The 12,675-nt window shown below is 50.3% G+C and overlaps 1 protein-coding gene across 1 annotated transcript; it reads right to left on the bottom strand.

Moving 5' to 3' along the window:
• Positions 1 to 1,722: 1,722 nt before the first annotated feature.
• Positions 1,723 to 9,939, bottom strand: Crabp1 (cellular retinoic acid binding protein 1). Its single transcript, XM_059266915.1, has 4 exons — positions 9,718 to 9,939; positions 9,042 to 9,220; positions 6,412 to 6,525; positions 1,723 to 2,008 (listed from the first exon to the last, which is right to left on the bottom strand). Exons 1-4 carry the CDS (start codon positions 9,785 to 9,787, stop codon positions 1,958 to 1,960), a joined length of 414 nt encoding a protein of 137 aa, XP_059122898.1. The 5' UTR covers positions 9,788 to 9,939; the 3' UTR covers positions 1,723 to 1,957.
• Between the last annotated feature and the right edge of the window lie 2,736 nt (positions 9,940 to 12,675).

Genomic DNA, 12,675 nt, shown 5'->3' with positions numbered 1-12,675 from the left:
GGCATGTCGCCTGTACTGTCTGGTCCCAGGTGCAATGGAGTAGAGCAGGAAGGGAAGTCGTGTTAGGGACTTTCGGAGGTTCTGGGAACAAGCATAGGCACTTCAGGGCCCCAGAGGCGAAATGCAGCCCAGTGTCAGGCTTCCTCCTGACCCGGAACCCAGCCCCACTTGCCACAATGCCTGATGGCATTGAGGCTGTATGGAACGGTGTTTTAGGGAAAGCCAGGGATGGGCTCAGGATGGGCACATGGTTTGTGGAGAAGCAGTCTTCTAGGACAAAGCAGGGCTCTGGGCTGGGGAGGTGTGAGGGTTCCTGTAAATGTGTCCCCATTCACACTTAGATGGTCCTCCCATGGGCCTTAGGTGTCTGTCCCAGCACAGTGTGAACTCCTGGTCTTTTCCAGGCCCCAACACTCTGCCCCAACCTTGCTGAGAGCCCGTGGGCTTTGGATGGGAAGAGAAGCATGCTGGGTAAATGAGCATCGAGACAAGGTCTGGGCGAGGCAGAGGGTACAAGCAAAGAAGCTGCCGAGCCGGCCACTGTGCCGTAGGGATGCAGGCCCGGGGATGCCAGGTTTCTCCAGCCTTCTCTCTTAAGAAAACAGAAACCCAGATTTCCTTTTTCTTTTCTTGTCTCTCTTATTTTTTTTTTAAAGACTGTCTTATGTATCTATCTCAGGCTGGCCTCCAAACTTGCTGCATAGCTGAGGGTGACCTTTAACTTTTGATCTTCTTGTCCCACCCTCTCAGTACTGGTATTACAGGCATTTCCCATTGTGCCCGGTTTATACTACACTGGGTATCAAACCCAGGGCTTCATACATGCTAGGCAAGTACTCTACCAACTGAGCTACTTGCCCAGTCCCCAAGTCCAGGCTTTTAAGGTGAAATTTACTGATTTTCAAATGTAAACATTGGCAAGTGTCAAAGTTATTGTCTGTATTTGCCAGCCGAGTCCACTGTCTGCTTGGCTGTGGCCTGGGAAGGAGTATCTCTAAACGGGATCCTTTCCCCAGCCCTGAACACTGATCCAGTTGCATTGGGAAATGGACAAAATGAATAGGCCAGGGCAAAGAGAAGTCAGAATTCTTAGTCCACGTTCAAAGCCAAGTCTTCTGCTGCCCCAGAGTCTGACTATGTAGCCCTGGCCGTCCTGGAACCACTATGTAGCCCAAACTGGCCTTAAACTCACAGACATCCTCCTGCCTCTGTTCTCAGAGTGCTGAGATTACAGGTGTGTGCCATCACCACACCCGGCTTTTGTTCGTGTTTTTTGTTTTGTTTTGTTTTTTTTGACAGTAGCCACGTTCTCCGTAACCCCACTGCTCCTGCAGAAACCCTCCCTCAGGCTGCAGAGCTCTCTAAGGTGTGTTGACCTCTCTTCCCCCTGACTTGAGGCTTAGGAGTAGTGACTCTCCCTCCATCATTAGTATCTGAGGGTCTCGTCTTCCGTTGCTCGATCTCCTCATCCTGGCCCTATCACTACCCATGTCATCAGTCCCTTCCTTATGGCTCTCCTCAATAAAGCCACGGATTGGGCCTAGTTTCCTATGAGGAACCACCATTCATGACTAGGTTAGCTGTACCTGCTGATGGATGCTACAGTGCACTCTAGCCAGGCCAGCAGGCCAAAGCCGGAAACACAACATAGGTCAGCACAGTGCTGCTTTAACTCCCAGGCTGAAACAGAAGCAGAGTCCCCTCAAAGGAAAGAGCCTTGAGACGCGTCCAACCAGTTTAATGACTGGGCACAACCATGCAAATGCCAAACCAGGGATGCACAGGGAACAGGGGCTGGAGGGAAGGGCGCTACAGCACTATCATAGGGAAAATGGGGTTGCCTAATGTTTATGGGGAGGGTGTGTGGGAGGAAAGACCCGCTGGCTGTGCAGGCCGATGTCGTACTCCTCAGGGGAACTTGCATCCTGTCATGAAAGCAGGAACAAGCCGGCCACCTTTACTCCCGGACATAAATTCTTGTGCATACCACATCATCGGCGCCAAATGTCTGCCCGGAGAAGAAAAGGAAAACCAATCAGTACAGATGCCTGTGTGAAAATGTTTAAAGCATATCACCGAGATGGCGGGCTGCGCCGTTTACAACTCTTCACATCAGACTTCAAGCTCCCTGAGCTGTGTGCTCAAGCTAAATGCTCAGGACACGGAGCAGAAGCAATATGGCACAGAACTGTTAATACAGTTCTCCTTTGCTTCCAGAACCTGTGAATGCTGACATAAGATATGCACACTTCCTGGCTTTAGTTTTTGGGACTGAAAGGAGATGAATGTCATGTCAGGTATTTTTGAAGGGCTTCTGTGTCCTTTCAAGTGATTGCAAGAGAGTGGAGGGTTTAGGCAGCTCGAGCCAGATGGAACTGTGGTTGGGAGATAAGTTAAAAATGCCTTCTGGGAGGCAGCCATCTAGCCCGGGAAACAACAGTCTGATGTAAGGACAGCCAGTCTCTGTATATATGGGTTCTACACCTTCACAGTCAACCAAGAACAGATTAATAATATTCACTTAAAATCTGCATACATCCTAAACATATACAGCTTTTTTTCACATGCTATTATCCCCTAGACAATACAGTATGACACATTTGCATGGCATTCATATAGTGTCAGGAATTATAAGTGGAGTGATTGTAAACTAGGAATTATGCAGAAGGCTGTATGTAGGCCAAATGCTACACCATTTTATATAGGGAACTTGAGCATTTGAAAATTTCTGTGTCCGCATGGGTCCTGTAACAAATCTCCTATAGATGTGGAGGGATAGCTAGAATACATCACCTCTAAACTAAAACATTCATCTCAGAGGCAAGAACATTGCATTGGCCTTCTGACCTAGCTCTTTGACCCATAGCTGGGCAAGGCTCTCCTTCTCTCGGCCTGCGGCCTGCTCGGGGTGGGCGAGGAGTGGTGTTGAGGGGGAGGGGGACTTTAAACAAGGTGATTCTGAAGGTTCTTTCCAGCTAAGATTCTATGAGTCTTTGTTGGCTAGAGGGAGGCTATAAATCCTCCCACAGATGGGAAGGGACATTTTTCTTCTGGTCCCTGAAATGGCAGCATCTGTAGAAGTAAGCTGTCTCAAATCTCCCCAAACTGCCAATTACTCACAGGCCTGCTCTCCTGGGACTCTCACAGTCAGAACAGGGAAAGCAAAAGGTGCAGAAAAACACATGGACAAAAGGGCTGGAAAGACGGCTCAGCAGTTTAGAGCACTGGCTACTCTTTCAGACCAGGGTTTGATTCCCAGCACCCATATGGCAGCTCACAAGGGTCTGTAACTCCATTTCCAGGGGATCCAACACCCTCCTCTGGCATCCATGGGTACCAGCACACATGAGGTACCAAGAAATATATTCAGGCAAAACACCCAGACACATAAAATAAAAATTAAGACAAACAAACAAAAAACAAAGATACACTGGGCGGTGGTGGCGCACGCCTTTAATCCCAGCACTCGGGAGGCAGATGGATCTCTGTGAGTTCAAGGCCAGCCTGGTCTACAGAGCGAGATCCAGGACAGGCACCAAAGCTACACAGAGAAAGCCTGTCTTGAAAAACCAACAACAACAACAACAACAAAAAAACCAACAAAACAAAACAAAACAAAACAAAACCCAAAAAGATACTGCCCCCGCCCCCAGTTGGCAGCCTTGATGAGGATGTATGTGCATGTTTATCTATCACAGGTCCTGATGTTTCAGAGTCCCCAAATGATTGGCAATTCAAGAGAAGCTGAAACTGTTGTGCTAAAAGTTTAATTATCTCAAGATCTTTAGATTCTTTTTTTTTTTTTTTAAATCTATTTCTCTTGCCATGTTGGGGATAGAATCCAAGGTCTTACCCACACTAGGCAAGTGTTCTACCATTGTTTGATTTTAATCAATGTAAGAATGGGATGTATTTCAGATTCTTACCCTTGGAGCCCTTAGTGACCAGATGCCCTTGGGATATTTGCTAAGGCATCGCCTGCTTCCAAGAAACAGTTTCTTGCATATAATGAGTATTAAGGAGGTCCTGACAAGATGGGCAGTCTAAGGGCTTTGTGCCTTCCCATTAGTGAGGAATGCAGATGATTCTATGCTCTTGGGCATGTGTCAGGGATTGGGATAGGGGTAGAGTTTGCATTATAAATCTACTTTTTTGATGTTGCACCCCAAGAACCATGCTGATTTCCCAGAATTCCTTGAGCTCCACAGCCACATCTGTCTTTGGAGCTCACCCAGGTGAAAAAAATAGCTTCATGACATGGAAAGAAACCCCCACATTTCTAACTCCAATTGAAAGCCCATTTCCAGCCTCTCATTGCATACATTTATGCTTAGAGGTTCCAGAAGGAAACTCTATAGAATATTCCAGAGCAGTGTGGGGGAGTATACTCAGTTTTCAAAGGAAGACAATTTACAGCCCATGGCAATTTACTGTTGGCTCTGGGGACACTTATTTCAACTAAACTAAAGTTACTTACCTCTCGTTACATGAAGATTAGCTCTCCCAACGTTTTAGATTTATTAACGATAATAACCCTTGAAACAAAAGCCCACATTTCACATCCCAAATGCCAAGAATTAATGCTCCCTTTGAGGCTTGTATATATGTTTTCCGAGCCAGGGAAGGATGCCTGGGAGGAACTGCAGTGTGGGGGTGGTAAGGGGCGAAATGTGGCGGAGTCCTTCACGGACATTTAGCCTGTGACTCAGGCTGCTTAGTATTACAGAGGTTACCAAAATCCCACTTTTTCAGGGTAAACCGATCAATCCCACTTAATCCTCAGAAAGACTCAAGAACTCTAACATCATCTCTCCTTGCTGCCTCTGGTCTCTATAAAACTACATGTGCCAGTCTCCCTGGATTTCCAAGTCCCAGCTTCAGATTGCTCTCTGAGTCCATGAAGTAGCCCTCTGCTGGAGACATTAGCTAGGTTGCAAATTAAACCAGCCCTTTCTTTGTCCACGCAAGGAGAAGAGCTAGTTAAATCATCCTAGCAAAGGCCAAAAGGCCAAGAAGAGAGGAAGGGGAGATCAAACGGTCTCAAAGGAACAGGCGGCTCAATTTGGGGTCTTCTTACAGGCTAAACATGTAATTTTAGGGCTGAAAGGAATCTCAGGGGCGGCAGCTCAATCTCTCATTTTACAGCCGGAAGATGGAGCTTGGAAAGGGCAGGGAAGGTCCAAGCCACGGTCACATGGGGCATCTTTCCCCACTAAACTTTTCAGGCTTCAGTGTCTAGGTAATGGATCAGGAAGTCTAACAGTGGTGATGCTAACAGAGTGTCTAACAGAGAACAAAAGGTATAAGTTCCTGGTCACCCACAAGGGCTTTTCTTTTTTCTAGCCTAGGGTAGGAGCTATTAGTTCTGAAACACAGAGGGAAAGTAAGTGGGGGTTGTCTGTCCTCTCAGCCCCTTTTCTCTGCATAAAACTGGGATAGGTGTGAATAAGTTAAACCATTTGTTTTTCTTGTAGAGATAGGGTCTTGTTCTATAGCCCCCATTGGCCTGGAACTCATGATCCTCCAGCCTCAGTCTTCAGAATGTTACATTACAGGAGTGGGTTAGATATAAACTTGGCCTCGACAGGTAAGTTGTGCTTGGCTGTGGCTATTTAAAATGCTTAAATGCACAGCATGATGGTGTACACCTTTAATCCCAGCACTCAGGAGGCAGAGTCAGGAGGATCTCTCCGAGTTGCAGGCCAGCCTGGTCCATAGAGCGAGTTCCAGGACAGCCAGGGTTACCCAGAGAAACCCTATCTCAAAAATAACAAAACAAATAAAAAAAAAAACCAAACAAACAAAAAAAGGTTTCCATCTGCACACTTTTAAACAGTGCTCGCCTTCTCTAGCCCTAAAGAGTCCACTTTTCCACATCAGTGCATTCAGACATTTCCAAATTAGCATTCCTTGCTTGGCTCCTGGGGCCATTGGAGTTTATGTAAGTCTGGACTAAAAAATATTCTCTATGGTTCTGAATGCTGATGTGATAAAAACTGGTGAAACTTTTCTCTACTAGCAAGATGAGTCCTGAGAAGGGCAGGGTGGGGTGGACCTCGTTTTGTATAAGCTGAAGGATGGCACAGAGCCTCAGCATTCCAAACCAAGCCAGAGGGAGATTGGGTATCACCGGCCACTGGGGTTGGCATACAACAGTTTGGACCAAGGTCTGGCATTCCAGCTGGTCTCAGATATGATCCTTCCCTCTTGGTCCCCCACCCCCACCCCTCCACAACCCTTTAACAATGATCTCCTCTGATCTAAATTGTCAGCCCAAGCTTTCTGCTCAAATTAACCTGTGGCAAGTGACTTTCTCAAAATGTGAGCATGGGGACAGCACACTTGTATGGCCCACCTCCGGGGACCACCTGGGGAACCCTGGGGTTGTCTCAAGAGTCCAAGGGCCCTTACCAGGATCAGCTCATCGTTGGCCAGCTCTCGGGTCCAGTAGGTTTTGGGGCCATCCCCCTCCAGAAGGGTTTGTGTGCAGTGAATCTTATTCTCATTCTCCCAAGTGGGTAAACTCTGCAGGCAGGAAAACCATTAGTGATATTAATTATGGTCTCGGCAGCGGGCTGGGAAGAACACAAAGAACACCGGAGAATAATTGCTAGGCAGAAAAGCAACGCATGGTCCTTGTCAGTGGGGCACAGCGTCTTCTCTGCTGAGCCACATAAAGTGAAACTCATAGTGCTGGTCACGGGTTTCACGGAGTATAAATACACCTTATATCACACATACACGGATCCACCGGAGCAGCAAAGCCTTAGGCACGCTTTGCATCTCTAGGAATAAAATTCAGAGCACACCAGGATTCACTTACATCAACACAGAGGGCCTCTCCAAACAATTGGGACTTTAAAGTACCTTCATGTCAGAATCACAAACGGTTACAAGCGTGTTTGCAGCCGCGCGGGTGGCGGGCAGATGAGGAGGTGGGTCTGCGCCCAGATTCTGGACTAAGACCTTCCTTTCTTGGCATCCCTCAGCAGACCCAGCACACAGCCTGCGCTAAGAAACCTGTGTCTGTCTCTGGGGATAAAAACAGCTTCCATTTTCCAGGTTACATCCTTCTAGAAACATTTTAAAAACCAAGCCAATGTGAAGGTTCCTCATGGGGTTGGAGGTGGACAGGCGAAAGGGGGAGTCCCTGTGGTTTCCCCAGTGTCTACATACAGCGAAGTGAGGTACAGCTGGGCTGGGTGGTGCTGAATGTGCACATAATCACTTTTGAACTAACACATGGGACTCCTTCATTAGGCGGGGGTGGGGGAGGGACAGGGACTTTGTAAGCCCAGCTCTCTCCAGGGTGTTACACGATTCTTTTGTTGTTCTGAAATCAGATTGCCCCCTCTGGCAGTGGCCAGAGTTAGGTGTCTCCAAACTGAGCCCTACTCATGGCCAAGCCAACTTCTCCACTAGATGCCCATTCCTCCTTCTGAGCACTCTATGTTTTTTCCTCCTGCGATGCTGAGGACAGAACCCAGGGCCTACCACATGCTGGGCACATGCTCTACCACGGCTGTATTCCCAGTCATGTATGTCTTTTTTTTTTTTTCCTTCCTTTTCCCCAGACAATGTGGTGACTTGAAGCTCAGGTCAGGCAGATATCAATTCTAATGGGCAAAGACTGTCTCCCGAGTGAGCCTGCTACTGGGGGCTGTGTCTCTCTGTCCTTCCAAACATGGCGACCAGAGTCACCATTGGAACAGACAGGTACGGACTTGTTTGGGAGAGAGGGAAGAAATAACTTCCCGTTCTTTAGAATGTTGTCACAACACAAAAACAATTTTCTCACTAGGTAGGCCTGCCTATCCTTGAGCTCACAAGAGATCTGCCTGCCTCTGCCTTTTGAGTACTGGGATTAGGGGCATGGGCCACAACACCCGGCCTCATCTGCACATTTTTTTTTTTTTTTTAGAACATTGGAAAAGCTGGACACAAAGGTTCACTTGGTGATCCCAGCACTTGGTAGAAACAGGATCGATGCAGTTGGACCCAACTTGGGCTATAGCATGAGATCCTGTCTCAAACAAACACCCAAACAAGAAAACGAAGTACACAAAACAGCAACCACCAAACCCACAGTGGAGAAAAGGGGACCTCCCTTTTAAATGAGATGGCAAGGCTGGCTTTATCATCGGTGCAAGTTTGGCACAGAAAGAAACACAGCGGTGTGAAGTCATTCGCTCCAGACCACTCACCCATCCTTTGGCTTGTGTTTCGGAAATGTAAAAAAACCTCTCCTGACGGTTGGATATGGTGGTGGACACCTGTAATCCCATCACTCCATGGGGTGAGGCTGAATCTTGAGTTCGAGGTCACCAGGTTTACACCGAGAGTTCCAGGCAAGCCTCGTCAGGGCTACATAGCAAGCCCTGTCTTCTCATAAATCAATCTTAATCTCTCCCCAGTCTCCCTTCCTCACTTCCCTTCTCCCCCTACCCACCTCCTTCTGTCTCTCGCCCTGAGGACTTTTAAGAAAAGGTCATTTAGTCCATGTTCTCAGCTAGAACCTACGTTGCTTTTACTTTCGGAAGAATTTCACCAATCCCTGCAAGACCTCGGTTGAACACGGATAGGCAGGAAGGGGTAGCAGGCGATTCGGACTGTGCAACTGGATCCAAAGCGCGCGCCCCCCCCCCCCCCCGCCCCACGGTCCAGGGACCCAGGGGGAGGGACCCTGGATCAGCCACCCTACCTAGGACAGGTAACTCGGCAGCTGCGCAGAACAGAAGGCAGCAGCGGCCCCAGGAACCTCTCTACCCACGCCGCCAGAGCTAGCGCTGGAGGCGCGGCTAGCAAGGCACTAACCACAGCCAGGATCACACAGCCACCCAGAGCGCGCGCTTTAGGCGCTCCGATTTGCGCCCGGGGGATGGTATAGGGAGGGAACAAGAGGTAGGGCTTTCTCCTGAGCCCAGGACCAGCAGGGCACACAAATCTCTGGTGGCACACTCGGCAACGAAAGCGCGCCCGCTGCGGCGGGCCAAGGGTTGGAAGGGGTACCCGGGAAGGAGGTGCGGTCTCTGCCGCCTCACCCTGCACTTGCGTCCGTCCACTGTCTCCTCCTCGAAGCCCTCTCCGACCTTGAAGTTGATCTCCGTGGTGCGCACGGTGGTGGATGTCTTGATATAGAACTGATCCCCGTCCTGGCGGATCTCCACGTGCGGCTTGGACGCAGCTGCCACGGCCACCTTCCTCAGCATGGCGTTCACACCTGCATGAGGAAGCACGGGCTCGGGTCTCAGGTCCTTCCTCCCTGGTCCCCCAGACCTGCTTGACACTTCCCAAATCCTCTGACTTTGGGCAGGGCTCTTAAATTAGTTCCACTTGTCTCTGTCCTCGCCTGGGCTTTTGAGAAGAGAAACTGAGGTTCGGGAGATGGCAAGTGGCTTTTCCGAGCTACCTAGTGCTTTCATGGCAAGATCTGGTCTCAAACAGTCCCCCGTTTGAAGTTCCTGCTCCTCACTGTGGTCTAGCACGAGATAAAGATGGAACCGTCGAGAAAGGCGCCAAATGTCCAGCAAACGTTAGCTGAACCGGTTGGTTCCGGAGCTAACTCTCCTGGGCGATCGGGGGACGCACAGGAAACAAGAGAGATTTATCATTCCATAGACTCCCTCCTGCCTGAACCTCCCCGGGCCACCCTCTCTGGGTCAGGGGCACCTCGCAGCGGCTCCTGGCAGACCCGGCACGCCCTCCGCACCAGCTTACCCAGTGCCTTGAGGAGCTCGTCGAAATTCTCGCTGCTGCGCATCTTCCAGGTACCGGCGAAGTTGGGCATGGTGGTGGCGGCGGCGGTGGCGGTAGCGGCGGCGCGAAGGCAGCGGCAGGCACCGACCTTTGCTGCGGAGCGGTAACACACGGCGCTTCGGGGAGAGACTGGCGTTCTGCGCCCAGCCGCACGCGCCTTGAGTCACTAGGGTAGCGCCCCCCACGCCCGCCCTTCTGGGGCCCCGCCCTCAGGTCCCGCCCCTGCCCTGCGCGCGGGAGCAGGAGGTGGGGTGTGTGTGGGGGGGAGGGAGGGCCCACGAGCGGGAGCGGGCGGGGGCGGGGGTGGCCCACGAGGGGTGAGCCCAACTCCCCGCCCTACGGTGTCCCTCATCCATTCCTCATCTTCCTAGCCGCCAGGGACGCAGTTTGGAACCCGCTCTCCCCCGTGCCCCCTCCGCCACGCCGCCCACGTCCTGTTTTAAAATGGGTGGTGGGAGAGGGTTTAATGAAGCCAGGTCGGGCTGGAGGAGATGTGTGAAGCTAACTAGGTAGCAGGGATTCAGGGATCATGACCTCATTTCTCTACTTTGGGCTATGGTTGAAAATTGTCCTTTCTGCAAGGATGCAGTGAATAGTAAGGCCATCAGGATGGGGAATTACTCCCTTCCCACCCAGCCGTACTTTCTGATTGCCACTAGCCGGTCGTGGGGTCCCCTCTGCTCTGGCTTTTGAGTTAGTACATACTCTGAGGACCAATTAGAACGAGTGGCGGGAAAGGCCCAACCCCCACCCCGGCCAGTCATGGACACAGGGAACTCAGGCTAGCAACCAAGGCTCCTGGGTCTTCTGCTTAAGTTAGAAGGGAGCCCCGGCCATGACGGTCCCTTTGTTGTTGGCTTAAGACAGGGTAGCTGTCGAAGAGATTGAACAAGCAAAACGCAGGGAAACGCAGCAGTTTGCTTTGCCTAAAATTGCGGGTTTGCTTGCTGCAGGCCAACTGGGAAGGCCTAGGGGGGAAGCCTAGCTCTGCCCCTGCCTTTGCTTTGACAGGGGCTGAGCTGAAAAGCAATGCCTCTCCCCAGAGTCTCCATAAGGAGGAGGAACACACGTTTCATCGTGCACTTCCAGCTTTTCCTTCATTCCTCAAAATTTCATTGCCACCTCTTTCCACTGTTTCACCATCGAGACACCTCAGACAATTTGTCCAGTTCAGGATCCTAGAACTTGCTGCACATGGCCCCATCTCAGCCTTTGACCATGCTGTGCTCTCTCCCAGAAGTTCATTTTCTCTCCTTACGTTGGGAAAAGAAAAAAAAAGTCTCTCCTATTCCTCAAAGTGCTGTCAGCATGACGTATGTGTTATAAAGTTCTGTTTCCTAACCAGATTACGTTCTCTGAACTCACAGGTCCTTCTGGGGCCTGCTCTTATTATTCCCATCTTAACTACTAAGCATTGACCATTTAGAGTATGGTGATCAACGTTGATCAATGTATCCTCATTGCCTCGGGCTCAGCCAGGTGGGGCTCCTATGTGGATCGATTTTCAGAAGATGCAAATGCCCCTCCGCCTAGAGGTGCTGTGGGGTGAGCTTTCCCCAAAGACCGGGGAGTGATTTGTGCTGAGTGCTAACTGAAGAGGAGCCCTGCCCTGGAAGGGACTGAGATCGGTCTGCCCAGGGGCCCTGAGAAGCCAGCTGAGGACAGGAGAGTGAAGAGGGGCCATCACTGGCTGAAAAGGGGCATGGATGGGCACAGCTTGATCCATGTGCCATCTGTGCCATTGTAGGGGGTCATGGGCTTAGAAGGACTTGGTAACTGGATTGGAAAATGGAAAGCAGCTCTGGCATTGACATCTTGAAATATTTTATTTCTATGTCTTTATATGTGTGGTGTGTGCACGTGCAGGTATGTGTACAGGTCAAAGGTGAACATCAGGGGTCGTCCTCTATCACTCTTCACCTTATTCTTTGCGACAAGGCCTCACTGAATCAGGAGCTCACCGGTTCTGCAAGACGGGCTGGCCAGCATGCCCAGATGCTGGCCCTAGTGATCCCATCTCCGCCTCCCCAGCACCGGGATCCCATTGCACGCCATGATGCCTGGATCTTCATGTGGGTGCATGGCATCAGAGCTCAGACCCTCATATTTGTGTGACAACGCTTTACCATGTGAGCCAGTTCCTCAGCCCTCCATCTTGAAAATCTTATTCTTTGAACAGGGGGCTTCTGCATTTATCCTGTCCTGGGTATGCAAACAGAGGATGGGCTGCCATAGAATCAAACTCCACAAAGAACTTAGTGTCCCTACTGTGATGAGGCTAAGAGAAGGATGTCATGAAGCTAATGCAGGCCTCCACCTCCGTTCAACGCTTCTGGCCACATTAAAGACAGGGATGGAGCTAGAGGCTACAGGAGCGGAAGCCAGAGCCAGTGCCATAGTTTATAGCCCTGGAAAAGCCGGTAAAGACATCGCTGTAGATGAGGCAGAACAGCCATGGGCAGGTTTTGCAGCAGAGATACTGCATGGACTAAAGGGAAAGGAAAGAAAGAGAAAGCAGAAGGACTCGTGGTTCAGAGATGGGCAGGGCAGTGGCTTTGTGGGTAAAGTGCTTGGTGAGCAAGCACGAGGACCTGAGTTCAGATCCCCGGCACCCACGTAAAAATTCAGGCGTGGTGGGCATGCCTGTAATACTGGTGCTGCGGAGGTGGATTCCTGGTGCTTACTGGCCAGTCCATCCAGCTGTGTTGGTTATCTCCAAGTTCAGGTTGTCATAAAATAAAATGGAGAGCCATTAAAGAGGATACTTAACGTCAGTCTCTAGCTTTCATGTGCATGTGCACACATGTGCAAGTATACATGAACATATACATATAACACACACACACACACACACACACACACACACACACACACCAAAAACAGGAAAGGGGAAGTAAGATGGGTCATAAGGAGTTAAGA

Source organism: Peromyscus eremicus, chromosome 7, assembly GCF_949786415.1.
Source record: "Peromyscus eremicus chromosome 7, PerEre_H2_v1, whole genome shotgun sequence".
NCBI classification, from domain to species: Eukaryota; Metazoa; Chordata; class Mammalia; order Rodentia; family Cricetidae; genus Peromyscus; species Peromyscus eremicus.
The sequence above is the reverse complement of the archived record's forward strand: the minus strand, read 5'-3'. Positions and strand labels throughout refer to the sequence as shown.